The sequence below is a fragment of the Manis pentadactyla genome, chromosome 16 (assembly GCF_030020395.1).
Source record: "Manis pentadactyla isolate mManPen7 chromosome 16, mManPen7.hap1, whole genome shotgun sequence".
Lineage (NCBI taxonomy): Eukaryota > Metazoa > Chordata > Mammalia > Pholidota > Manidae > Manis > Manis pentadactyla.
Genome location: NC_080034.1, coordinates 17,073,206 through 17,099,029, shown reverse-complemented (window position 1 = coordinate 17,099,029; position 25,824 = coordinate 17,073,206). Strand labels below are relative to the sequence as shown.

Genomic DNA, 25,824 nt, shown 5'->3' with positions numbered 1-25,824 from the left:
CCAACCAAGACCAGTTCCTGCCCACAAGTTTACAAGCTTTAAGTGACATACGGCAGCACACAAATAAGTAATGCAATAGGATGTATGTCAAGTGTCATAAAAGAGACACAAGATCCCACATATGGTTCAAAGGAAGGACCAATTACATCTAATTCATAAGAAAGGACAACCTACATGCAATACCTGGCAGTGCCCTGGACTTAGAGCTGTTCGTTTAGAAGAAAAGCATGGAGGCTATGGCTTCAGCCAGGTACGTAGCTGAGAGAGCTTTCTAGAATAGTCCTTGAGGAATGAAGAGTTCTTTGACAGAAGGTGGGAAAGGGAGGACACTCCTGATGGAAGAACCAAAGTAGATGTGGAGAAGTTAAGACAGCACTGGGTATGCTTAGGGAAGAGCAAGACCACTGGTGGAGCTGGTAACCAGGCCACATAAAGGATAGTGGGGCCTGAGACACAGGAAGGATGCACAGACTTTCTTTAGATGCTGTGATCAAAAGAGTCTGCATTCAATATGTTCCCCAATGAGCATCTATCAAAGGGCTTTAATCAGTGGATTGGAAGACAAGGGTAGGGCCCAGGAGACCAGACCAGAGCTTATTACGACTACCCTATCTCGTCTCTTAAAGTGTCCGATGTATCTTATGGTAAGAACATATGCGATAAAAATGGCAAAAGAAGAAAAGAAGCCAGAACCAAGAAGAAAGTTAAGTCAAAACATGTCAAGAAATGTGTGTGTTTATGTGTATGTAGCGAGAGGGGATGGACTACAGATACCAAGTCCTTAAAAGACAACACAGAAGCTTTAGAAACAGAGCATTCGGTTCTCATCTTCTTAAAAGTCAAATCAAAAATCAAGACTCAGCTCACCAATTATTGCTGAAGAGAAAACAACCCATTAGTTCAGGGAATGTTAACTTTGCTTGGCATTTAGCATAAAAAAAAATCAGTGATAAGTAATCAATCAGTAAGATGGTAGGAAGATGTGGAGATGGTACAAGTATAGGCAGAAGAACAAGTGTTAAAAGTTCCCTTACGTAAAGGACAGACCTTTATAAACAGTCCTTATCTCTGCTGTCTTAATATATCATGGATTTAGGAAATGAAATAGTTAAAAAATCTTAATATATCTTAATAGGAGAACTAATACCCCTAAGTTTAATAATCACTGATGTAATACCTTCTAATCATATTTATTAAAGAAATGAGTATACTGTATTAGAAAATAGTAAATGTGATAATAATGAATGGAAAATAAATTTACCAGGTAAATGTGGGGCTAAAATTTCCTGGGAACTTACCAATTTTGTTACTACTTGAATGCATTAATTCTGGATCCTCAGCTATTTGTTTGAGTTTTTGAAGATACTTTTCAGCCAAATATTTAAAAACTAGAATAAAAACAAAAACCTTACCAGATCAGTATAATTTATGAATATAGAATCTTTTATTTCATATCACTATATTCGTACCTGCTAATAAACATATTTGGAATTAAATTAGAAGTATACAATCTAGTTAAAAACATTCAACTTAAAAATTACTTAAGCAATACCTAAATACAGTGGTAATACTAATAAATAGATAGTGGCCTTTTATTAATAAAGACATAAAATAATACTTGTAGGCAGTGGTTCTTTAGCTTTAAGACCTTGATTAGTGATAATACTCAGCAACACTAAACTGACTTAGTCTTGAAGAGATGTCCTATCCAGAAGACACCTGAAACAGAACTGGGTTGCAATCTAATAAAATAAGTAGCAATTCTGGAATGAGGAAAATAACAATCATTCTCTAATCCTACTTTCTTAAACTGGGAAATACTATGAAATAAATTGAGACCATTCTAACTACCTACGGGAATATACAATACTGTGGAGTTCTAAAACAATTCAGTTATTTTAAAAGGTATGCATGAAAAACACATCTGTGCATACACAATCACACACACAGTTACATGTTTAAAGACAAAACAAAACAAACCCCATGAGTTTTGCTGTAGAGGGTAACAAGTATTCAAAGACATTAGTAAGGATTCTAACTCAAAGAAGCATCATGCCTTTAAATTTTCTTAAAGTGACAAAATTCTGTTCTCAATGTAAATATGATTTGTAAACAACAAACAGAAAAAGCCGAAGGAGGATAAAACAAACGTCCTATTAATTTTTTTTAAAGGCAGTTTACCTTCATTCACATTTAGATCTTCTTTCACTGACGTTCTGTAGAATCTTAGCTTTAACTTTTTTGCCAGTGCCTCAGCTTCCTCACTGTATATCAATTAGAAGAGAGAAAAAGTTTTATATGAAGATACTCTCTGATAGCTTGTTTTTAAAAAAATCACTTTTATTACATGTACTGAAAACAGCGTGGCAGAGGGGCTAAGTAAGGCAGAGGAGTTCAAGGTTCCCAGTTTTCAGTTTGCTCTACTCTGGGGGGATCATTATACTGTCACTGTAGCCATTTCCCTGTAACTGTATGCAGACATTTCTGTAAAGTCCAGATTTAATACAGCTAAATAGTACTTTTGTTTATATGATACTTTAATTTTCCTTCTGTTTTTAAAAACAATTGAATTTACACTGAAAAATCCTACTACATTACTTATTTTGCTCTTACGGCTGTGAAACTACTTTGCTGCCAATATGAGCTATAGTAATGACTATGTCTACAAGAGTAGACTCCTGATTTTAGTTTTATTCAGATGGAGTAAGTACGCTCCAAAATGGTTCCCAGTGATTCCATACCCAGACGCCCACTTCTGGCCTTCATACCCTTGTGCAGTCACTTCCCATACTGTAATCAGGATTGGTCTGTGTGACCAATAATGTACAGAAGTGATGGCATGTGACTTCTGAGACTTGGTCACAGGAGACATTGTGGCTTCTGCCTTGCTCGCTCTTGGTGAAGCTGCCAGAGAAGCCAGCTGCCACGCTGTGAGAACCTACAGGCAGCCCACGGGAGAAGTCCACACGGCAAGAAACTAAGGTTTGCCCACAGCTGAGGGGCGCCCCACGGCAAGTACAGCTTCCATCCCCAGTCAAGCTTTTATGTGACTACAGCCTAGATGACCTCTTGAGGGCAACCTCATGAAAAACTAGGAACCAGAAGCCCCAGCTAAGCCACTCTCAGATTCCTGGCCCATGGAAACTGTGAAATAAATGTTTTAAGCTACTGAGTTTTGAGCTAACTTGTTATATAGCAACCAATAACTGATATAAGAACATATAAAAAAGTAGAAAACCAAACATTTTCAAATCTAGCAAAAAAGTAATACAGTGAGCAAATACAGACAAATTATCTGGATGCTAAACTATTAATAAATTTGTAAAATCAATTACAAATAACAGTTCTGAATATACAGAATATATAAAACTGAACTAGTTTATTTAAACATCAATATAGGATAGCCACTTACTTCGGATATTAAAACATCCTAGGATGTTTTTCTTACAGTCTTAACTATAGCTAGATTTGACTTAACATGAAGAATTGTGGTACAAGACCTAAGACTGGAATTCTAAAATGACCTACAAAATTTATTCCTTTAGTTTTTTTACTTAAGATTCAGTGTAAACTTTTTTTTAACCCAATCACACAGAATACCTCATAGAAACTTTAAAGCATCCTGTAGAAAAACTTTACTACATTTTGTAAGTCTATATAAAAATTAAAATAGGTTTTAACATTATAGAACTACCACCACCCCCTCAAAGTAGCCATCTTACTTCTTTATACAAGAATCATCCAAGAGATCAATCTTATTTTGTACAAGTACAGTTGGTATGTCTCCAACTTCAGCTACTACTTTCTCTCTCCAACTGGAAATTGCTTCAAAAGATTCCCTGTCTGTGGTAGAAAATACAAGCACACAAGCCTGGGCTCCTGTAAGGGCACAAAATAAAAATGTTATTTACCTTAATGAAACAACCCTACGCAGGGTAAGGGCAACTTTTGTCTATTCAGAACAATTTTTGTGTAAATATATGTTGAACTCATCTTTGTTGTACTCTGCTTATATTTTAACAAACATTTCTACTACAAAGAACTGGTTTTTACACATTCTTTGTTGAAACACCACAAAATACTGATATATTTCATTGCATTACAGAGAGAATGGTAAACTAAGCATGAATAGGCTTTTGCCAAGATCTTTCAATATTTGTCATTTGCTTCTTAATTTCTTTTAGCACAGATTTAAGAAAATTCTATGAGAAAATAATCAGTTTGCTCATTGTTTACTTTTTAAAAAGATCTATTTTATTTTATTTTAGTAGGAGAATACCAGTGATGCTGAGGAACCTAATTTAAGAATCAGTGCCAAGAGTAAAAAACATGTAAGTGGAAAAAAGTTTTATTTTTAAAAAAGTTGTTTACCCTGTTTGCATAATTCCCATATTATACTCATAGACAATACTTACCAAGTATCACATTAGGTTGATAAGAACTAAGTTGGAAAATAAGAAGCAACCTTCTGGAAGTAGCTTTTTTTTTTTTTTTTCCTAACAAATGATTAGCTGTTGAATCAGGGAGTATGGTGAAAAGCAGGTGTGCAGGTAACAAGAGGAAATCGTTCTGGGGTCAGAGGGATGTCCTGGAATCCAGGCATGTTTTCTTACCATTAAGCCTTCCTTCCAGATCCCTCAGGTACAGGAGTTTGCTACTAAGCCTCAAGACATACACACCTGGGCTGCCCAAGACACTCTTGAGGCCAAAAAAGGTCTGTAGAGCACCAGCAGGAATACAGAAAGTAAAAGAGCACTAATGAGAGAGAAAACCAGCAATCCACTATGAATGCTATTTGTTAGTTTTAAACCCAAAGTTTTATATTCAGTCAACTGTCTTTTAAGTATGAGGGCCCTAAGGGTATTTCCAGGTATACAGGTCTTGGACACCTTAAAAAAATTAAAAAAGCTCTTAGAGAAAGTATATATTAAAATAAAACATCAACAAAAAACAAGCAGATGGTGCCAGAGATAAAAGCAGCAAGAGTGATTAAGAAAAGCACAATGTTATTTTTTAAAAAAGCGATCAAAGGTAAAAGAAAAAGCATGCCCATGACAACCCCAAAATTCCTGTGGGAACGGGGTGGGGAGGGACCAAAGGAATGTGGGGTTGTCTGCAGGGGAGGAAGATGTAATATTGATAAGTAAGTAACCAGGGGTGGTTAATAAACATCAATACGTGTCGCTGACACTGAGGCTGCGCACACGTCCCCTCAGCCCCGGGGTCAGGGCGGCCAGGAGGACAGGTGCTGCCTGCCGCGCGGATCCTACATCCGGCATCCGCCGCAGGTGCCTCTCTCGCTTTTCTGCCTCGGAGCTTCTTCTGATGCTCAGAAGGACCCTTCGGGTAGTGCGTCCCGGAAGAGGAACTGATGCCTCTGGAGGAAGCTTCAACTTAGGGGGGGATCGAAATACCTCAGCTGCACGTTGGTGGAACCATCCTGCGCTGTGTCTGTGTGGTACCTCAAAAGGACTGATCCCCAACTGCCTACAGTAATAATTAGCTCATTAACGCACCCTTTATGGGTTTTTTGCCATTCTTTCCCTAGTCTCTCACTTCTACTTCCTGGGAACACCTCCCAAATAAATCACCCCTACCAAGCTGTGCCAAGAACTGCTTTGTGTGTGCATGGTGGGGGAGGATCAAACTAAGATAGTATCTTAAGTTAAAGGCAATCGCCATAAAAGACGAAATGTGTGACTGTTAAACCAAGGGAGAACAGTAGATTTATCCAATGTAGAGGAGGAAAAAATTCCAAAAAGCAAAAGAACTACAGAAAATATAAACTTGAACTAAGATGACAGAAATAAGCCAAAACAAAGCAATTACAATCTCCCGAAAAATGGTCCACAAATCCCTACCGCAGTCTGGTTCACTTGATATTAAGCCTCCAGATCTGATGCTTGCAACCCCTTATCTTATCTAACCTAAATATATTACAAAGTGAAAAACAAAAACCAGACAACCTGGATTACTTTTGCAGTTATAATAGTTCTGACAAATGGTGGACTACCTGTTTTAATTTCCCCTAATTAAGAATCATCCATCCATACAGATAAAATACTGTCAAATCGTGATGCATTCCTTTATGCTTTAAGAAAACTCTAAAAAGCAAAAAAAGCCTTTTCTAATATATTTTGAACTTAAAAGAGGGCCCTTTTTACAAAATTGGCAGAAGTACCAATAAAATACAGGACAAATACCAGATCCCAAAATATATGTGGAGATCATTATATGCAGAATTTATAAAGGAAACTGCTCTAAGTCCATTACACAACCCTAGAACTCCCTAAGCACTTCAAGAATTGTTATTAAGAATTGAGAAAAGGAAAGGAAGACTTGTAAAGGGTTTCTTTAGAGAAAGTGCTGTCCATTCAACCCTGCTCTTTGAAGACGGTGGGGTGGGATGCGGGAGGGTACTGGCATTACCTCTATCTCCACCTGGAAGAAACGGATTTCAGTGAGACCACTTAGGGAGCTTGATATGTGTTCCCAGTAACTGGGGACCTCTGGACTGATGGTGCCTTGATTCAAGCCTGGGAAAGATGCAGTGGCTGGGAGCGAGAGTGAAATGGCAAGGCCAACAGAGGAGGAGGAGAGAGCTGCATTAGGCAGTGTGCTCTCACCGGGGAACACAAGGAAAGCCCGCGCATTTCCCATGGAGTCGAGGTGAACCACGTCTGAGAGATGAGTCAGCATGGGGTCATTTTAAATCATGTGAGCGGGTACTGGAGCTTAGCATAAAGGAAGGTGGAGGGGAAATGCTGACTCCCACAAGTATCCAGGAGAAACATACCCGGAACAGGAACTCCGGAGGAATTCAGGACAATCAGCTGGAGAAAGAAACATCTGGCGTGCAGAGAGCCCCCGAGTCGGACGGCAGCAGCACCTGCCATGGTGCGCTGGTCTCCCAACCCCCTCTCCTCCTAGGCCCGACCCAGGAGAAGGCAGAAATGCCTCTGGCAGCTAGGGAAGAGAGGAGGCGGCGGGGGGCCACCGGCACTTCCTTCCTAGACCACAGCCTGGCCTGCTGAGACCCCAGAGAGCACAGGGGATTTAGTGCTAAATCACATTTGGATTTTGGTTAATACACAGGACTGGCTACTCCAATTACCAAATGGAGACTATGTTTACGACTAGAAATAACTATGAGTCAGTTGAGAAAAACTGCTGTCTGTGAGTGACCAGAAAGGACACGAGTTGAAGGGAATTTTCATTTGAGGATCAAGGAAAGGAATTCCCCTCTTACTACCTAATAAAATACAAAGGGACTGTGAGAGATAAAAACAGTTTTATTTGGTAACTCCATGAGCTGTGCCTGTGCAACATACCAACTACTATAAATATTCTTAATTCAGAAATAACCCTATACTGTTATCCTATCCTTCTCTTCCTTTGACCTCCAGTTCTGTGTTGGAGCCAGTCATCCTTAGGAAAGTTAGTGATTTTAATTTTGGTTGTGTCATTTGGACCTATCTTACACCCTTGATTTTAAAGGCAGCTAGTGTTTTCTATCCCTGTATTTTCGAAAGACTTTTATTTTCCTACCACTCAATCTTCTTTCAGTACTACCTACCCTAAGAATCACATCACTGGAAAATTTCTTCCTCATCATGGGTAACAGTAAATCACCCACGACTGAATTGCTTCTAATAGTTAACCCCATTTACCCACACATCAGGAATAGAGATCTGAACAAATTTTTGCTGTCAATTATAATATCACCAACAGCAAATATTTATTCCTAATTAATAAGATCATTAAAAAAGTTGCTGTGTCTGAATTCAGTTCAGAAGATATCCCAGCACACAATGTGTGGAGAGTAATTCTGTCCTCCAACCACTGAAAGACCCTACAAATGGTGTCTAGACTTGTTCTGAGTGTGACTGAGGACCAGCAGCATCGGTGTCACCTGGGGGATTGCAGAAATGCAGACTCCACCCTTGGAGCTACTGATTATAGTCTGCATTTTAACAAGCTCCCCAGGGGATTCAGGTGCACATTACAGTTTAGGACACACTACTCTAGAGAACCAGTGTAAAATTTGATCACAGGGCTTTATATGTTATTACAGATTTCACTCTGGACTTAAAATATTTGTCCCTTATTCTTTTTGACACTCTGTATAATCTGAAACACACAAGTTATTCAATGAATCAATCTGTCACAGAATCCATGCCCACATAATTTCAGAACAGATCTGAGTCTTGCATAGTCTAATTTTGTTCTACAATTCTTGCATTTATAATTTTAATTTATAAGTAGTTTCTTGTCTAGAGCTATTTCATTTCCAACAATTTATATTCATTTGTCTGTGAAAGTACTTTTTTTTTTTAAAAAAATAAAGGTTGCTTCCTTCTTTATATATGAATAATCTCAGATAATAGGTCTCAAATCTGTAACCTCATTTCCATATACTGTTAGCTAGTATTTGGGTACATTTGGGGTCTCAAAAGGCTTCCTCATATGATTTATGCTCTATTCTAACCTATTTACAAGAAGGTCACGTTTCAGCATGTCTCACTATATGATTAAGCCAGCATTCCAAGAACATAATAATGCCTTTGAGCAATGGATTTTTTATATAAGAGGTCTTTTAAATGAATTATAATAAAATTTTTCTTTTTAAAATATTTTTATTCATCTTAAGTAACACATTTTTGGACATAAATCAGTAAGTTATAATTTTAAAAGGCAGAGAGTTTCTATTTCTACCAAATGCATATCTTACTGAACTCATTCTTCCTAGCCCTACCTTCTCTTCCTAGTCTTTACTTCTATTTAATTACATCATCATCATCTGACTCTATGCTAATTGCACTTATTACCTGGTTGCCTACCTGGTGTCCAGTTCCCCTCCCTTCCTGAGAACACCTCTCCTGACTATACAGCAGCTTTACGGTTTACGCAGGCTAAACCTACCCATGGCTCTGAGGGGAGGCCCTAAGCACGCCAAGCCTATTAGGGTGATCACATTCCTCCGACTACTTACTGTAATCTGGTCAAAAGCGGCCTAATCAGATAAAAGCTCAGGACTTCTGATCCTTGTTGTGGGAAGTAACCCTCTCTCCCCAGCAAAGTGAACAAAGCATGTGGCCTCCATTGCTGATGGTAACAATCTTGTAACCAAGAGGGAAATCAGCATGAGGAGGAACCCCAAGCAGGGAGGTGGGGGCAAACCAAGAGAATCATTGAGGTTACAGTCAGGACAACGCCCAATCAAAAGCTATGTTACTTCCACTTTTCTATTAAACAAGTCAAAACCAGTTTAAATCAGTTTTAAATTGCTTTTCTGCTGTCAGCAGCCAAAAGCCTTCTGATGGAACCCCAAAGGAAAGTATAAAAGACTGTTCAACATGCCATTTATGTATAATTGCCCCTGTTTATTCCATAATTCAAATTGGGATGTAATGAATATTTCTTACAACTTAGAAAACAATCTCAGTATCCCACCCTTTTTGTCATTTTAACATGGTTGGCCAAACCAAGTTACATTTTAAGCAAAGCTTTTAACAGGCACTTATATATAGCCTTAAGATTATTTTAAGTTAAAATGTTAAATATAGGGAAATTGAAGCTGTTTAAAACCTTTTAGTCCAAATGAAACAAAATGGAAAGAAATGTAACAATTACTTACAGTAATTAAGATGCTAATACTAATAATTATGGGCTCTCTTTTTAGTTTCTGGCAACGAATGTTTTTTGTAGACATATTAAAGAGAAACAGTATGATCTGTGGACACCTAAAAAGTACTAAACAAGAAGTACACAACAACCTAGATGAGCCAACTTTTAAAAATTGAAAGATAATAATGTTGAACACATTCTCATGCCAAAAACTTGGGAAAGCATTAATACTGCCAAGTACAGTGGAAATTAAAATATTTTAGCTACCTCGCCGCTTTTTTAAAAAATCAGGGGCCCAAATGGTCTACTGAACTGCACTATTCCAACATTTTCTCTTTATTTAGGTACAAATCAAATAATTGTTGACATTTGACCAGTTTTGCTTATTAAATTTAAACTTTATTCTGGGATAACTGTAGACTCACAGTTTTACCTTTTTACATTAGAGCTACATAATGGTAAATACAATTCTCAAAAAAAACTATACTGGTTAAAATGTAATACTTCCATATCAAATTGTCAAAAGCTTAAAAAGAAACAGCCCAATCTATTTTTTTCCTCAAGAAAAAAAAAGAACACATATTTCATGATGAGAATTAGAGAAAAAAGCTAGGTAGGTATAAAGAAAATAATGAAGATGTAATCCTACTACTTTTTAGTGTTTCCACCTAGGTTTTTTGTCTTATTTTTTTCTTTGAGTGTTGGGATAGGGTTATAGGGGGTTGTGGTGGTGATAAGCCCACTTAAAAAAATACAAATAACCTTCATTCAAGAATAAACTGTATGTTAAGGACCTGTTAATCAACAACACCAATGCTCAGGAGATGCATAGTCTGATAAAAATATCATCTAATCTAAGAAGAGCTCTGGGTAGTAAGAACATAGTTCCCACCTCACATACATCATGATATAGGTGCTCAAGATCCAAGCTGGCATCCACAGGAAAGGGATAATCAAAGCTACTGTGTAGATGAGAGGCCTTTAAGGAGGGGGAGCAGTGAGTAATGGCAGCATTATCAGGATGGCACCCGGAAAGGTGTGCCTTTCCTATTTTCTCAAGGAACCAATGTTTTCTTAGAGTAGGCTGTCAAAGTCAAGTTCCCTTAGTACCAATTTAGAAAGAAAACTTCTTTGGCTGCTTATATGTTAGTGTAACTATGTTTTCATTAGACCTCAGTTATCATTATTATAATAAATCCCACATTTTCAAAAAGTAGAAAAAGCAAGATATACATACAGTCAAAAGCATCAATGGGCTATACTGCTAAGTGTAATAGATGAAGCTTTCAGTTCTTCTCTTATTACAAACACCCTTGGCAGTGAGCTAGAGAAACAGTGAAAATGCTTTTGAAAATTCCAAAAGGACAAAATTTTATAGGACAATGTTAATGGAAACTTTACGTTCCATTTAGAAATCTAAGTTTTCCTTGAAAAGCCTAACTCCACATTGTAGAGTCTTAAAACCTACGGCTATAGTTCTTCCCTTTCACATACACGTCCTACAGCATTTGAAAGGCTCTACCCATTCAAGTTCATGTGTCATGACAAAATGTCATCTTACTGCAGGGGCTTTATTTCTTCATATGTTAGTGTTCTATGCCTTGGGGTCAGAAGTAGGCATTTAACAGTTTCTGACTGATTAGGTCTAGGAATGCCTATATGAGTTACATAACTTTAAGGCAGAGACAGACTGTCCATAGTACAAAGTATTATTTGCCACTCAACAAGGTCTTTAGAATAATAATGACCTGGGCTTTTAAAAAATACTTTGAAATGAAGTATTCTTAAAGAGAAACCCTTCTATGGGAAACAAAAAAAAAGCAAAGTTCTTTGTGTAGCCAAAAGAACATGCCCAAACAAAAACCCCCACAATTTACCTCGATAGTAGGCCTTTGTTATTGCATCAAATTCCTCTTGACCTGCCGTATCCCATAACATTAGTCTGACATCTTCATCATTAACTCTGAAACGAGATGAATTTATTTCATATGTATTTAGTAATAAAGCTTTGTGTATACTTTTATTCTTCAGACTTGGAAGTATTAAAACTACATTGCTGGTTTCATTCTGAAAAACAGTACTTTTAAATGTTGATACCATTACTAACACTGAAAATGAAGGGTGAAAGACATTCCCTCAAAACCGTAACTTAACACATGATTTGGATTTACCTATCATATTTCTTCCCTCTGAGACTAGCAGTGTTGGGAAAGGAGAACTCCCCAGGTCAGTGCTTGCTCTCTTCTAGCCACACCCTTCTAATGGGTTCCAGTGCACAAGTAATAGAACAAGAAGAAGAAAGGAAAGGAAGTAGCTACCTGCTTGGTAGCCCTTTATAACTTATACTTACTAAATTACTTACTTATTTTGTCACACAGTCCATTGTCTTTTTCGTGATAGTTGTGTTCTGTAAAGTCACTGCAAAGGCTGATTAGCAAATACAGAGCCATTGCTCCTAGGGGAATACAGGGTCAGGTTCCTGTGTGTGAGCCCCTGGTTACATTTTCATTAACTAATCAATACATAACTTTGCTTTTTTGTGTGGTTCTGTTTAAAGATACCTTATTTAATACATATAAATTCAGTAGCACTTACCTCGAGGCTGAGAGCGCTCTCATGCCTGACTGAAGCTTATCTAACACATATTCTCTCTGTAAGGCATGTCAGTCTTCCTGCACTTAGGAACACTAGACAGCACTTCAACGCTGTGCTTTGGGGCTGTGTTAAATAGCAAAATCACCAACAGAAAGCACAATAGACATGAAAAGGACACTTGTTCATGGTATGAGAGATGAAAGATGAAGGAAGAGCGCCCCCTTGTTTGACCTAAGTGGGGAATGTGCACGCAGATAGCAAAGTTTTTTGCTGCTCTGTGCTTGTCCACCAGTAAAGCACTGGGAGTATTGACTCTGGGGTTACAAATACATTTTAGCAAGTAGGTGAATTTGCAAATAAATAATTACAAGTAATGAGGATCAACTGTATCCTTAAAATATTAGTATGCTTCAGATAACAAATAAGAAAAATAAACATCATGAAGACTTAAAATGGATCCTCTTAAAATAACAGAAAGGAAGCAAGTACAGAAGTATTTTAAAAAGGGTAATAGAATACAGACTAGAAATTCAAAAGTCTTTAAAATAACACCATCATCTTGGATGCTAATTATCTGGGCTGGTTAAGTCAGATTTGTTTAATGTTACTTATTTCTATAATACATTTCAGTTGGTCTCCTATAATTTAAAATATCATTAAGAATTTTCAGAACTAATGACCAAAAAATGTTACTTTGATGTGTTTTAGAATCTACTTGGATTCCCTGAAGATGTTCTTTTCATAGGAGTATTTAATCCTCCCAAATCTGCCTTCTCATATTTCCTTAAAGTAAAAACAAGTTATTAATCATCTAACTTCTATATATTCTTGCCCAGTTTTAAAAAGAGAAGAGACATTCTAAACAAAAGGATCCCATTACATATATGATAGAAAATATCATGACAGGTAATTTTCCTTCCAAACAAAATATATGGGCATACTTGTTTTATTGTACTTCACAGATGTTGCTTTTTTTTTTCTTTCTACAAACTGAAGGTTTGTGGCTACCCTGTGTTGAGCAAGTCTATCAGCGCCATTTTTCTAATATTTGCTCACTTCGTGTCTCTGTGTTACATCTTGGTAATTTTCACAATATTTCAAACTTTTTCATTATTACTATATTTGTTATGGTGATCTGTGACCAGCAATCTTTGATGTTACAACTATTTTAATTTTTGGGGGGGTGGTGCCATCAACTGCACCATATAATAAGGCAGACTTGATGTTGTGTGTGTTCTGAGTGAGCTCCACTGACCAGCTGTTCCCAAGTCTCTCCCCCTCGCCTCAGGCCTCCCTATTCTCTGAGTCAGAACAATATTGCATTAGGCCAATCAATAACCCTACAAATGGCCTCTAAATATTCAAGTGCAAAGATGAGTTGTACATTTCTCACTTTAAATCAAAACCCACAAACAATCAAGCTTAGTGAGACTGGCACACTGAAAGTCAAGCTAGGCTGAAGCCAGGCCTCTTACAAATAGTTAGCTAGGCTGTGAAAGCAAAGGAGAAGTTCTTGAAGGAAATTACAGTGCTCCTCCACGGAACACATGAATGGTAAGCAAGCAGTACAGCCTCACTGCTGATATGGACAAAGTTTTGTGGTCTGGATAGAAGATCAAACCAGCCATAACATTCCCTTCAGCCAAAGCTGACTCAAGAGTGAGGCCCTACCACTCTTCAATCCTCTGAAGGGACCTGGAGAACCTGCAGAAGAAAATTTTGAAGCTAGTAGAGGTGGGTTCATGAAGTTGAAGGAAAGACGCTGTTTCCATAAAATAAATATACAAGATGAAGCAGCAAGTGCTGATGGAGAAGCTGCAAGTGATCCAGAAAACCTAGCTAAGGTAACGAATGAAGGTGGCCACACTTCAACAGATACTCAGTGCAGACAAAACAGCCTTCCATTGGAAGATGTCATTTAGGACTTTCAAAGCTAGAGAGAAGTCAGTGCCTGGCTTCAAAGCTTCAAGAGACAGGCTGATTCTCTTATTAATTAATTAATGAAGCTGGTGACTTTAAGTTGAAGCCCATGCTCATTTACTATTCCAAAACTGTGGGCCCTTAAGAATTATGCTAAATCTACTCTGCCTGTGCTCTAAAATGGAACAACAAAGCTTGGATGACAACACATCTGTTTATACATGGTTTACTGAGCATTTTAAGGTCACTGCTCAGAAAAAAAGATTCCTTTCAATACGTTACTGCTCACTGACAAGGCACCTGGTCACCTAAGAGCTCTGATGGAGATGGACAATGAGACTCATGTTGTTTTCATGCCTGCTAACACGACATACATTCTGTAGCTCATGGATCAAGGAATAAATTTGACTCTCAAGTGTAATTATTGAAGAAATACATTGTGTAAGGCTACAGCTGCCAAAGACAGTGATTCCTCTGATGGATCTAGGCAAAGTAAACTAAAAACTTTCTGGGAAGGATACACTATTCTAAATGCCATTAAGAACATTCGTGAGTCATGGAAAGAAGTCAAAGTATCAACATAAACAGGAATTTGGAAGAAGTTGATTCCAACCCTCATGGATGACTTTAAGGGCTTGAAGACTTCAGTGGAAGAAGTTAACTGCAGATAGGGTGGAAACAGCAAGAGAACTAGAATCTAGAATTAGTAGTGGAGCTTGAAGATGTGACAGAATTGCTGCAGTCTCGTAAGACTTCAACAGATGAGGAGCTGCTTCTTACGGATGAGCAAAGAAAGTAGTTTGCTGAGATGGAGTCTGTTCCTATGAAGATTCTTGAAATGACAACAAAGGATTTAGAATATTACATCAACTTAGTTGATAAGCAGTAGCAGGGTTTGAAAGGCTTGACTCCAAGTATGAAAGAAGTTCTGTGGGTAAAATACTATTAAACAGCATTGCATGATACAGAGAAATTGTTCATGAAGAGTCGACTGATGTGGCAAACTTCATTGTTGTCTTATTTTAAGAAACTGCCACAGCCATCCCACCCTTCAGCAACCATTACCTTGATCAGTCAGCAGCCATCAACAGTGAGGTAAGACACCTCTACCAGCAAAAAGATTATGATTCCCTGAAAGCTCAGATGACAGCATTTTTTAGCAATACAGTATTTTTTAGTTAAGGTATGTACATTGTTTTTTTTAGACACAATGCTATTCCACACTTAAGAGACTACAGTATAGTGTAAGCATAACTTATAAATGCACTTGCAAACCAAACAATTCACCTGACTTGCTCAATTGCAGTATCCACTTAACTGCATATCTCCGAGGTATGCCTGTAGTGGACGGAAATCCTGAGTCAAGCATCAGTTTCTGTGGAAGAAATGCCCAAGATGCCATCAATATGAAACAGATATAAGATAGAAAAAGGCAGGGGGTGGGGTGGATGCAAAGGAGTAGGAAAAAAAGAAAGAAAATGAGAGAGGAAGGGAAAAGAAATGAAAGGCGGAAAAAGACAGAATAAATAAACAAACAGGAATGAGTAACAGAAAACCCCCAACTGTTCTCATAAGCCACTGCCCTAGATGCCTAACCTTGGACTCTACTATAATTAGTTACTATTATTCTGATGAAAGTCTGGATACAGTTCATATATGAAAACAGAGGGGAAAATGGCCAAGTACATACTGGATTTGTCGCTCCAAAAAATCAACTCCGATGGTTTTCTTGTAGTCTTTTGTAAAAATGCCTTTGCAGTATCGCTGAATCATACTTGATTTTCCAACTGCTCCGTTCCCTACAACCACCATCTTGATGGCCACTTCCATATCTTCCTCCAACATTTTTGGAGTTGAAAAGGTTTCTGTACCAAATTTAATTCCAGGTGATCAGATCTTCCCTCTTAAATCTGTGGTTTAAAATGAAATTATTTTTTTCATGACACAAAAACTGTACAAAACGAACTAAGTTATAATTGTTTTATCAAGAAATAATTACATTGCATTACAAGAATTTGTTTCCCCCTTCCCACCCTGTTTAGATAATGACATTCTTCAACAGGAGGAATAACGTCATTCATTTCTGAATCCTTGTCAATAGCACAATGTAATGCCATCCAGGTATCAGTCAACACCTAGATTTCGTGGTTCTGCCTTTCATGGACACTAAGACTATGGGTGTTAGAGTTGAGGTTTGAAGTTGCCATTTACTAGTTTCTCAGTGAAGTTAATGCTTGAACTCTTTAGGCTTCAGTTTCCTGAGGATATTTACCTCATTGGATTGTTAATAAATGATACATATAAAGCACTCAGCGTAGTGAAAGTTAAGCACTCAAAGAATGGTAGTTTTATAAAACATAAATCCTCCACAGTCACCACCAAATGGGCAACAAATACAAAATCTATGGAAACTGCTTTTCAACCTCACAGGCAATAATTAATGTCCTTAGAAAAACACCTCAAAGAAAAGTCTTACATAGTAACATAAAACTGTGTGACAACATTGGGCTCTTAGTTACAGTGCTCTAGTGTTCTGGTTACAATGAATCCTTTAAAAATAATCTTATGCCATACATTCTTTGATGTCAGACTAGTTATAGTTCCTCATATAATAAAAGTAATGGAATGTGTACTGCTTGCATTTTAGATGGAAAAGAACAGAACGTAAATTTCTCTAATTTCTTCTTAAAATTACTAGTTAATTTCCTTCCTACCTAGCTATTATAGTCCAACTACTTTAACTGAAAAATTTTTCTGTACAATCACCACATAAAACAAGTCTCAAATGTGAAGAACATTCCTTTCTTTTCCCCTCAAGAAGTCTCAGTAATTGTCCCTAGTGCTTCACAAACTTGCATGATCCAGGAATCACCTAGGAGCACTTGCTGAAGCCTAAGATCCAGGTCTCCATCTCAGTGATTAAAAAAACCAAACCAAAACAAAACAAAAACTTAAAAAATAATCAAACAAAAGAAAGAACATGGTTGAAGAAAAAAAAAAAAGAGTAAATAAAGTAAGACTTCTCTTGAGTGTTCTCAATTATGTTTTCAAAGTTGAAACAAAAATTATGACACTGTCCCATGTGGTTATATATGTAGAGAAAATATTTAAGACAATTTAAAATGGGAGAGAATAAAGGAAATATAAAGAGAGGTAAGATTTTTATACTTCTCTTCAACTGGGGAGGTGTCTATTGACAGCAACAGACTGTGATAAATTAGATAAACAGAGCAACCACTAAAATAGTTATGTAAAGAGATACTCAAAAACACTACAGATAAAACAATAAAATTCTAAAAACACAATAAAACTATATTAGAATTTAATTGATATTTATATTGCTGTCCATACAACAGCAGAATATACTTTTTTTCAAGCACTCACTGGACATAGAACATATTCTAGTTCATAAAACAAACCTCAACAAAATTAAAATAATGGGACCACAATGGAATCAAACTAGAAATCAATAACAGAAAGATAACAGGAAAATCGCCAAATATTTGGGGAATTCTAAGCAATCCACAGACTTCTAAGCAATCCACAGGCCAAAGAAGCAGCTTAAGAGAACTTTAATAAAAATAATTGAATGAAAATGAAAATACAGCATCCCAAATTTGAGGGACACAGCTAATGTAGTGCTGATGGATAATATACAGCACTAAATGCTTACCTTAGAGAGTAAGTCACAAATTGATAATATAAGCTCTCACCTTAAGAAACTAAAGATGAGCAAAATAAACCCAAAGCAAGCAAAAGGATGTAAATAGTAAAGATAACAGAAAACAATGAAATTGAAAACAGAAAAATAGAGAAAATTAATGAGACAACAAGCTGTTTTTTGAAAGTTCAGTAAAATTAACAAACAGAAAAAAGAGAGAAGACACACATTACCAGTATCGGCAATGAAATAGGGGAAATCACTATGCACTCTGTGGACTCAAAGGATAACATAACAAGTGACTCTACATACATAAATTTGATAGCTTAGATGAAATGAACTAATTTCTTAAAAAACATTAACCACCACAACTCACCCAATATGAAATACATAATTTGAACAGCCCTATAAGAATTAAGGAAATTTAATTCGTAACTTAAAAAACTCAAAAAGAAATCTCCACGCTCAACTGATTTCACTGAATAATCCTACCCAATTTTTCAAGAACAAGGCTGTACAGTCTTTTCCAGAATATAGAAGAGGAACAAACAATCCCCGTTATTTAGATACAAACACCACATAAAAACAGTACAAAAAAAAATTAGGACAAATATCTCCTCATGAATATGGACACAAAAATCCTCAACAAGATATTTGTAAACTGAATCCAGCAATATATAAAAAGAATAGCCAGAAGCAAGTGGGCTTTACTCTGGGAATGTAAGGCTGGTTCGATACTCAAAATCAATCAAAGTAATCCACTATATTAACAGAGTAAAAAAGGAAAACCACATCACCATATCAATTGATTAAGAGGAAATATGTGACAAAATTTAACATCCATTTGTGAGAAGAAACTAAGCAAACTAGAAACAGAACAGGACTTACTCAGAAACCTTTCAGCTAACATTTTTAAATCTGAAAGACTACTTGCTTTCCCCCATAGATTGAGAACAAGGGTAAGGATGTCCACTCTCATTCGTCCTATTCAACATACATTAAGTCCTAGCCAGGGCAAAAGGCAACAAAAATAAATAAAACATCCATTCACAAATGATACAACTGTCTATATAGAAAACTATAAGGAATCAAACAAAAATCCTGCAACTAATAAGTTTAGCAAGGACACAATATAAGAGCAACACACAATACTCAAATGTATTTCTATATCTTAATAATGTACAGTTTGAAATGAAACATTTGAGTTCCCCAAAAAAGTATAAATCCAAGAGTTTTTAAATGACATTTAGGAGTTCCCCAAAAAAGTATAAATCCAATAAAACATGTACAGGATCTGTATGCTGAAAACTATAAAACACTAATGAAACACAGAAGTAAAAAAATGTAAAGATATCATGTTCACAGATTGAAAGACTCAGAAAGTAAAAATAACATTTCTCCCCAAATTAATCTATGGTTTAATGCAATTCCAGAGAACTAGCAGGATTTTTTGTAGTTAGAGACAAGCTGATTTTATAATTTATATAGAAAAACAAAGGAACTAGAATACCTAAAACACTGGAAAAGAATAAAACTGGAGGAAATCATACTGCCCAATTTTAAGACACCATAAAGCTACATTAATCAAGAAGATATGATACTAGCAAAGAGAAAGATAGATAAAAATCAATGGAACAGGATAGCATGAGGTTTTTGGTGGGTGATGAAAACTGCTCTACATCCTAATTGTTCTGATGGTGACATGAATCTAAAACTCAAACTCTACACCCCCCCAAAAGTCAATTTTACTGAGTGATAATTTTAAAAATAATACAATTTGAAGGAAAAAAAATGGAATTAGATTTTAACATAGGCAATCTGCCTCTTGTGATTATCAGCCACTTCTACTCTATAGACTTAAAGCACTGATTCTCAAAACAAGTAAGTTCCTGAAAAATACGCATAATTCTGAGTACAAGAGCCTGACAGTAATCCTGTACGTACTTTCCTCTAAATTGAATTTTAAAGATTTTTCCAACCAATGCAGGGTAGTAAATTGGAAAAGGGAAGGATGAGTTAACTGACCGAAAGGGTGGGATTTCATCAAAGCCCGTACTTAAGTACAGGTATGATTATATTTATAAAATACTGAAAAAATTCTTGGGTTCAGTGAAATTTCCTTGCTGTAAGATGTCAGGAGTTATATAAAACCTAGAGAAGAAAATGACCCTTTCCAGGCTCTACTGCCGCCTGACAGTGGAGTTTCTGCTCCCACACACCCTCGGGTTCGCCTGCCTGGGACCTGCCGTGGCTCCGAAGGCTCCGCGGCTGCCGAAGTCAATGATGCTGCAGTTGGCTCATGCATAGTCCAGGAGCCTCAGGGCGAGAAACCAGGGGAGGGTGGGGCCGCGGACGGGCAGGGGGCCCCCGCAGGCAGAAGGGGGCTCTGAAAGGCGGCGGAGTTTGGGACCTTCTTCCCCATTAAACTGAGCGCGGGCTGTGCCAGCCCCTGGCCGCGGTCTCCCGTCTTCGGAGCCGCCCCGACCCCCACCGGGGGCTGGGGGAAGTCAAGGAGCCGTCGGTAGCCAGGCTGGAGGCGCGGCGCCTCGCCCCCTCACACCGCGCTCCTTCCCGCCCTGGGGCCAGTCCAGGGACCCCCCCAACCACCACGGGGGCACCTCCGTGGGCCGGGCGGGCCCCGCAGCCCACCTCCTCCAGCTGCAGCCTGGGCGCCGTGCTCCGAGGCGGGGGAGCAGCGCCCGGCGGCCCGGCCGGGGCTGGGAGCTGGGCCTGGAGGTCTCTGCGCCCCGGTCTCCGGGGCCAGGCGCAGCGCAGGACCGCGGGCAGAGGCGGGTCTATCCGCTGCGGAGCCGGGAGCCCCCGGGTGGCGGAGCGCAGGGCCGCCGCCCCGGGAGCGAGCCGCTACTCACCGTCCCCAGCCGGCCGCGGACCCGCCGCCAGGCGCCGCCGGCTCCTCCTGGCCGCGGCGCAATCGCCACCGCCGCCGTCTCCGCCACCTCCTGGCGGGGCCGCCCGCCTGGATCGCGGCCTTTTTCTCTCTCTTAAGAATGACTACGATTTTTTAAGTGAACTTTATTGGCAGCCAAGTTTCAGAACAAGCATCTCAGCAACCGCTCCGCCGAGGACAGCAGGGCTCGGAAACCTCTACTCCTCTCACCCGCGGGCCCGCCGCGCTGAGGAGCATGCGCCGGGCTGGGTCTGCGCATGCTCCGCGCCGCCCGGCGCCCGCCCGCCGCCTCCGGGTCCCGGCTGGTTGCTGAGAGGCGGCCGCTCTGAGATGCCGGCGCCCCCCAGGGACCCGGGTGTACGGCGGCGGGACCAGCTGCCAGCAGGAGCTCCCAGGGCGTGGACTACAGCGCAAAGACTGACCGAGGAAATCTGCGTAAGTTACACAGCGCTCAGACTTCCAGAATACTCCCAGGATTCGGCCCGCCCTGGGCGCACACCTCATTTTCTTGACCAGACCTAGTGGCGGCGGAGTGAGCAAAACTGTCCAGCGAAGTCGAAAACTCACTGGCAGTCTGCAGTTTGTGACTGGACAAGGTAGAAGCCTGACATGGTTACTAATTGGGAGAACCAAACCAAACACTAAAGGAGTCCCCCCAAAAGCAATCTAAACTTTGCCTCAGTTTTTATATTTCAAAATAGAATAGAATAGGAAAGGAAAATACCAAATGTTGGCGAGGATGTGGAGTAACAGAATCCTACCCTGTTGCTGGAATGTAAATTGTAACAACTTTAAAAAACAGTTTGGATTATCTAGGAAAGGAGCATACCCTGATCCAGCAGTTCCACGTGTGTTTATGCAGCCAACAGAAATGGGTGCTTATGGTGCATCGACAAGCAGGTATCGGAATGTTCACTGCTGCTTCTGTTTTGAGAGCCCGTAAATGGAGATAACTCAAAAGACCAGCAGAATAAAGTAATGAATTCGCACAGTGTTCATATGATGGAACACTAGGCAGCAATGAGAATAATAATCTGCTCCCACAAGCAACAAATAGATGAAATGCAGAAAGGTAAAGTTGAGCATTAAAAAAATCAGACACAAAAGTACATACTGAATAAGTCCATTGCTCTAAAGCACAAAAACAGGAAAAGTAATCTGCTAAAAGTTAAAATACTGGGTACCTTGGCAGGCAGGGGGTAGACTGATTAGGAGAGGGGCTTCCGAGGTCCTGGTAAGGCTGTCTCTGCTGATCTTGGCTCTAGTAACGCATGTGTGACCATTTGTGAAAATTCACCAAACTGTACTCTTACGAACTTTTTTTCTGAATGTTAATTATACTTCACTTGTAGTAATTAATTTTATTGAGGTACATAGAATAAAATGCACAAATCTTAGTGTACTGCCTGGTGAATTTTGGCATGTGTATACATTCATGTAACCATCACCCAGATCAATATATTAAACACTCTCTTATTTTTCCCCCTTCACCTCTTTCACCTGTCCTCCCTCCTGCCATCTCTATGGCAACTACAAGTCTGTTCTCTGTGTCTAGGAGTCTGTTTCTATTTTATTTTTTCTTTTGTTTGTCAGATTCCACATTTATGTGAAATCATATGGTATTTTGTCTTTCTCTGACTTGTTTTACTTAGCATGATACCCTCTAGGTCTATCCATGTTATGAATAGAAAATTTCATTTTTTTAATGACTGAGTCATGTTCCATTATGTATATGTACATCTACTTTATTCATTTACTGATGGACATTTAAGTTGCTTCCATATTTTGGCCATTTGAAAATAATGCTGTGATAAATATAGGAGTGCATATATCTTTTCCATACTGGTTTGTTTCCCTCAGGTAAATTCTCAGTAGTGAAATTGCTGGGTTAAGTCTTATTTCTATTTTTAAGTTTTTGAGAAACCTCCATACTACTTTCCATAGAGGCTGTACCAATTTGCAATCCCACCAGCAGTGTACAAGGGTTCTTTTTTCTTCAGATCCTTGTCAACACTTGGTATTTCTTGTCTTGTTGATATTAGCCACTCTGACTAGGGTGAGGTGATACCTCATTGTGGTTTTGATTTGCATTTCCCTGATGATTTGTGATACTGACCATCTTTTTATGTGCCTGTTGGTCATTTGTATGTCTTCTTTAGAATAATGTCTATTTGCATATGCAATAATTTTTAAAATTTAAAGCTTATAAATTGTTTTATATACAATTGTGATATTGTTTAGTAAATGCAAACAATTATTTGCAAGAAACTGAATGTCAAGTACCCAACAGATTTATCGTGAGTTTGGTTGATAGCGTCTCTTAAATTTGAGTAATGTACTAACCCCTTTAAAAGAAAAGAAAGAAAAAACCTGATTAAGAAATGGCAAACTACTTCAATAGACATTTCTCCAAAGAAGATATTCAAATGGCTAATTAGTACATGAAAAGAGACTCAGTATCATTAATAAATACAGATCAAAACCACAATGAGATACTACTTTACACCCATTAGGATGGCTATTATGAAATAAACAAAAACCAGAAAATAAACAAGTGTTGGCACTAATGTTGAGAAATTGTGCACTGCTGATAGGAATGTAAAGTGGTACAGCCACTCTGTAAAACATTATGGCAGTTCCTCAAAAAATTAAAAATAGAATTATCATGTGATCCAGCAATTCCATTTCTGAGTATGTACTCAAAATAATTGAAAGCAAGGACTCAAACAAATATTTGTACAGCCATTATGATTGCAACATTATTCACAATAGCCAAAAGGTGGAAGCAACCCAAGTGTCCATCAACAGATGAATTGATAAACAAAATGTCATATATACATAGAATGGAATATTATTCAGTCTTAAAGAGGAAGGAAATTCTGACACATGCTACACCATGGATGAACCTTGAAGATATTATGTTGAGTGAAATAAGCCTTTCACAGTAGGACAAATAATGTATGATTCCACTTCTATGAGGTACCAAAAGTAGTCAAGTTCACAGAGATAAAAATGGTGATTACCAGAAAGCAGAGATGGGGAGTTAGTATTTACTGGGTACAGTTTCAGTTTTGCAAGATGAAAAAAGTTCTGTTGTTGGATGGTTGTAATGGTTACATAACAGTATGAATGCACTCAATTCATATGAACTGTGCACTTAAAAATTGTCCATTTTATATTAAGTATATTTTACTGTAATTTTTTTAATGAGATAAAAAGAAAATCCTAGTGGATGTCAGAGAATAAATCTGAGGATTCAAATTTGAGAAGATATTCTTGAAGGGAACCCTCCAAAATTACTACTTTTCTCCCCAAACCCCTTTCCATTTCCATGGGATTGTTGGACCTTCTCAGTACAATTAAGTCAGTCTTTTATGTGATTCAAAGCTGTATCCAAGCACACAGCAGAGATTCTAATGCTCGCATCAGTGAGATAATAAAAACCTACATGGAAACTTCACTTTATTTATATGAAGTATAGTTGATATGCAATATTATATTAGTTTCAGGTGTGCAACATTGAGATTTGACAGTTTTATACATTAAGAAATGCTCACCCTGATTAAGTGTAGTTACCATCTGTCACCACACAAAGTTATTAAAATGTTATTGACTGTATTCCCTATGCTGTACATTTCATTACCCTGGCTTATTTATTTTATAATTGGAAGTTTTTATCTCTTTTCCCCTACACCTATTTCATCCATCCTCCTCAAACCATTCCCTTATGGCAGTCACCTGTTTGTTCTCTGTATTTACGAATCTGTTTCTTTACATTTTTTAGATTCCACTTGCCCTTGAAATCACATGGTATTTGTCTTTCTGTTATTCCACTTAGCATAATATCCTGTAGGTCCACCCATGTTGTCACATAAAGCAAGACTGCATTCTTTTTTATGCTTGAGTAATATTCTGTTGTATATATACACTACATTTTCACACATCACCTAACATATAGTTAGGTTGCTTCCATATCTTGGATTTTGTAAGTAATGCTGCAGTAAACATAGGGGTGCATGAATCTTTTCAAATTACTGTTTTTGTTTTCTTCAGGTAAATACCCAGACAGAATTATGGTGTTGTATGGTATTTCTATTTTTAACTTTTTGAGGAACTTCCATACCACTTTCCATCTTGGTTGTATCAATTTACATTCCCACCAACAGTGTACAAGGGTTCCTTTTTCTCCAAATCCTTTGCAACATTTGCTATTTTCTTGTCTTTTTGATACTAGCCATTCTGACTGGTGTAAGGTAATATCTCATTGCAGTTTTGAATTTGCATATCCCTAACAAGTAGTGATGTTGAGCATCTTTTCATGTGTCCTTCTTTGGAAGGACATACCTTTCATCTGTATGCCTTCTTTGGAAAAATGTCTGTTCAGGTCCTGACCACTTTTAAAATCAGATTATTTGTTTTTGATGTTGAGTTGTAGGAGTTCTTTATGTATTTTGGATATAACACCTTATTGGATATATCATTTGCAAATATATCCTCCCATACAGTAGGTTTCCTTTTTTGTTTTGTTTTGGGGTATTTTTGGTGGTTTTCTTTTCTGTGAAGAATGTTTTTAGTTTGATATAGTCCCATTTGTTCATTTTTGCTTTCATGTCCCTTTCCTGGGGAGATATAACCAGAAAAAAATTGCTAATGCCAATGTTCAAAAGTTTACTGCCTATGTTTTCTTTTAGGAGTTTTATGTTTTCAGGTCTTACATTTAGGTTTTTAATCCATTTTGAGTATATTTTTGTGTCTAATGTAAGATAGTGGTTCAGTTTCACTCTTTTCCATTTGTCTGTCCAGTTTTTACAGCATTTATTAAAGAGACTGTCTTTCCCCATTGTATATTCTTGCATATTTTGTCATTGAGTAATTGATCAAATGGTTGTAGATTTATTTCTGGGCTCTCTGTTCTGTTCCATTGATCTGTTGGTCTGTTTTATGCCACTACCACACTGTTTTGATTGTTGTAGCTTTGTAGTATAGTCTGAAACTAAGGCTTGTGATACCTCCAGCTTTTTTCTTCTTTATCAAGATTGCTTTGGCAACTTGGGATTTTTTTTTGTGGTTTGATACAAATTTTAGGATTCTTTGTTATAGTTCAGTAAAAATG

The 25,824-nt window shown here is 38.0% G+C and overlaps 3 protein-coding genes across 7 annotated transcripts in view; 2 read left to right on the top strand and 1 right to left on the bottom strand.

Moving 5' to 3' along the window:
- The window catches only part of BAG2 (BAG cochaperone 2), a 27,230-nt gene extending 19,943 nt beyond the window's left edge, over positions 1 to 7,287 (top strand). Inside the window, exons 5-6 of one of the 4 annotated variants that reach the window (XR_008994270.1) lie at positions 4,272 to 4,331; positions 7,096 to 7,287. The gene's annotated coding sequence lies outside the window, so the exon portion shown is untranslated. Of the gene's footprint in view, positions 1 to 4,268; positions 4,350 to 5,288; positions 5,626 to 7,095 lie in introns of those variants that run through there. The other 3 variants (XR_008994269.1, XR_008994268.1, XM_036916311.2) reach the window with 3 other exon arrangements.
- The window catches only part of RAB23 (RAB23, member RAS oncogene family), a 25,017-nt gene extending 4,172 nt beyond the window's left edge, over positions 1 to 20,845 (bottom strand). The window contains exons 1-6 of one of the 2 annotated variants that reach the window (XM_036916307.2): positions 20,674 to 20,845; positions 15,833 to 16,052; positions 11,505 to 11,590; positions 3,723 to 3,879; positions 2,182 to 2,264; positions 1,299 to 1,388 (exon numbers count right to left, since the gene is read on the bottom strand). In XM_036916307.2, the coding sequence (XP_036772202.1) occupies positions 1,299 to 1,388; positions 2,182 to 2,264; positions 3,723 to 3,879; positions 11,505 to 11,590; positions 15,833 to 15,987 (571 nt within the window). In that variant the 5' untranslated portion in view covers positions 15,988 to 16,052; positions 20,674 to 20,845. The remainder of the gene's footprint in view (positions 1 to 1,298; positions 1,389 to 2,181; positions 2,265 to 3,722; positions 3,880 to 11,504; positions 11,591 to 15,832; positions 16,053 to 20,673) is intronic. The other variant, XM_036916308.2, reaches the window with a different exon arrangement.
- Positions 17,265 to 25,824, top strand: part of LOC130681362 (uncharacterized) — a 24,737-nt gene continuing 16,177 nt past the window's right edge. Inside the window, exons 1-3 of the mRNA XM_057494277.1 lie at positions 17,265 to 17,295; positions 19,934 to 20,094; positions 20,250 to 21,146. Of these exons, the coding sequence (XP_057350260.1) occupies positions 17,265 to 17,295; positions 19,934 to 20,094; positions 20,250 to 21,146 (1,089 nt within the window). The remainder of the gene's footprint in view (positions 17,296 to 19,933; positions 20,095 to 20,249; positions 21,147 to 25,824) is intronic.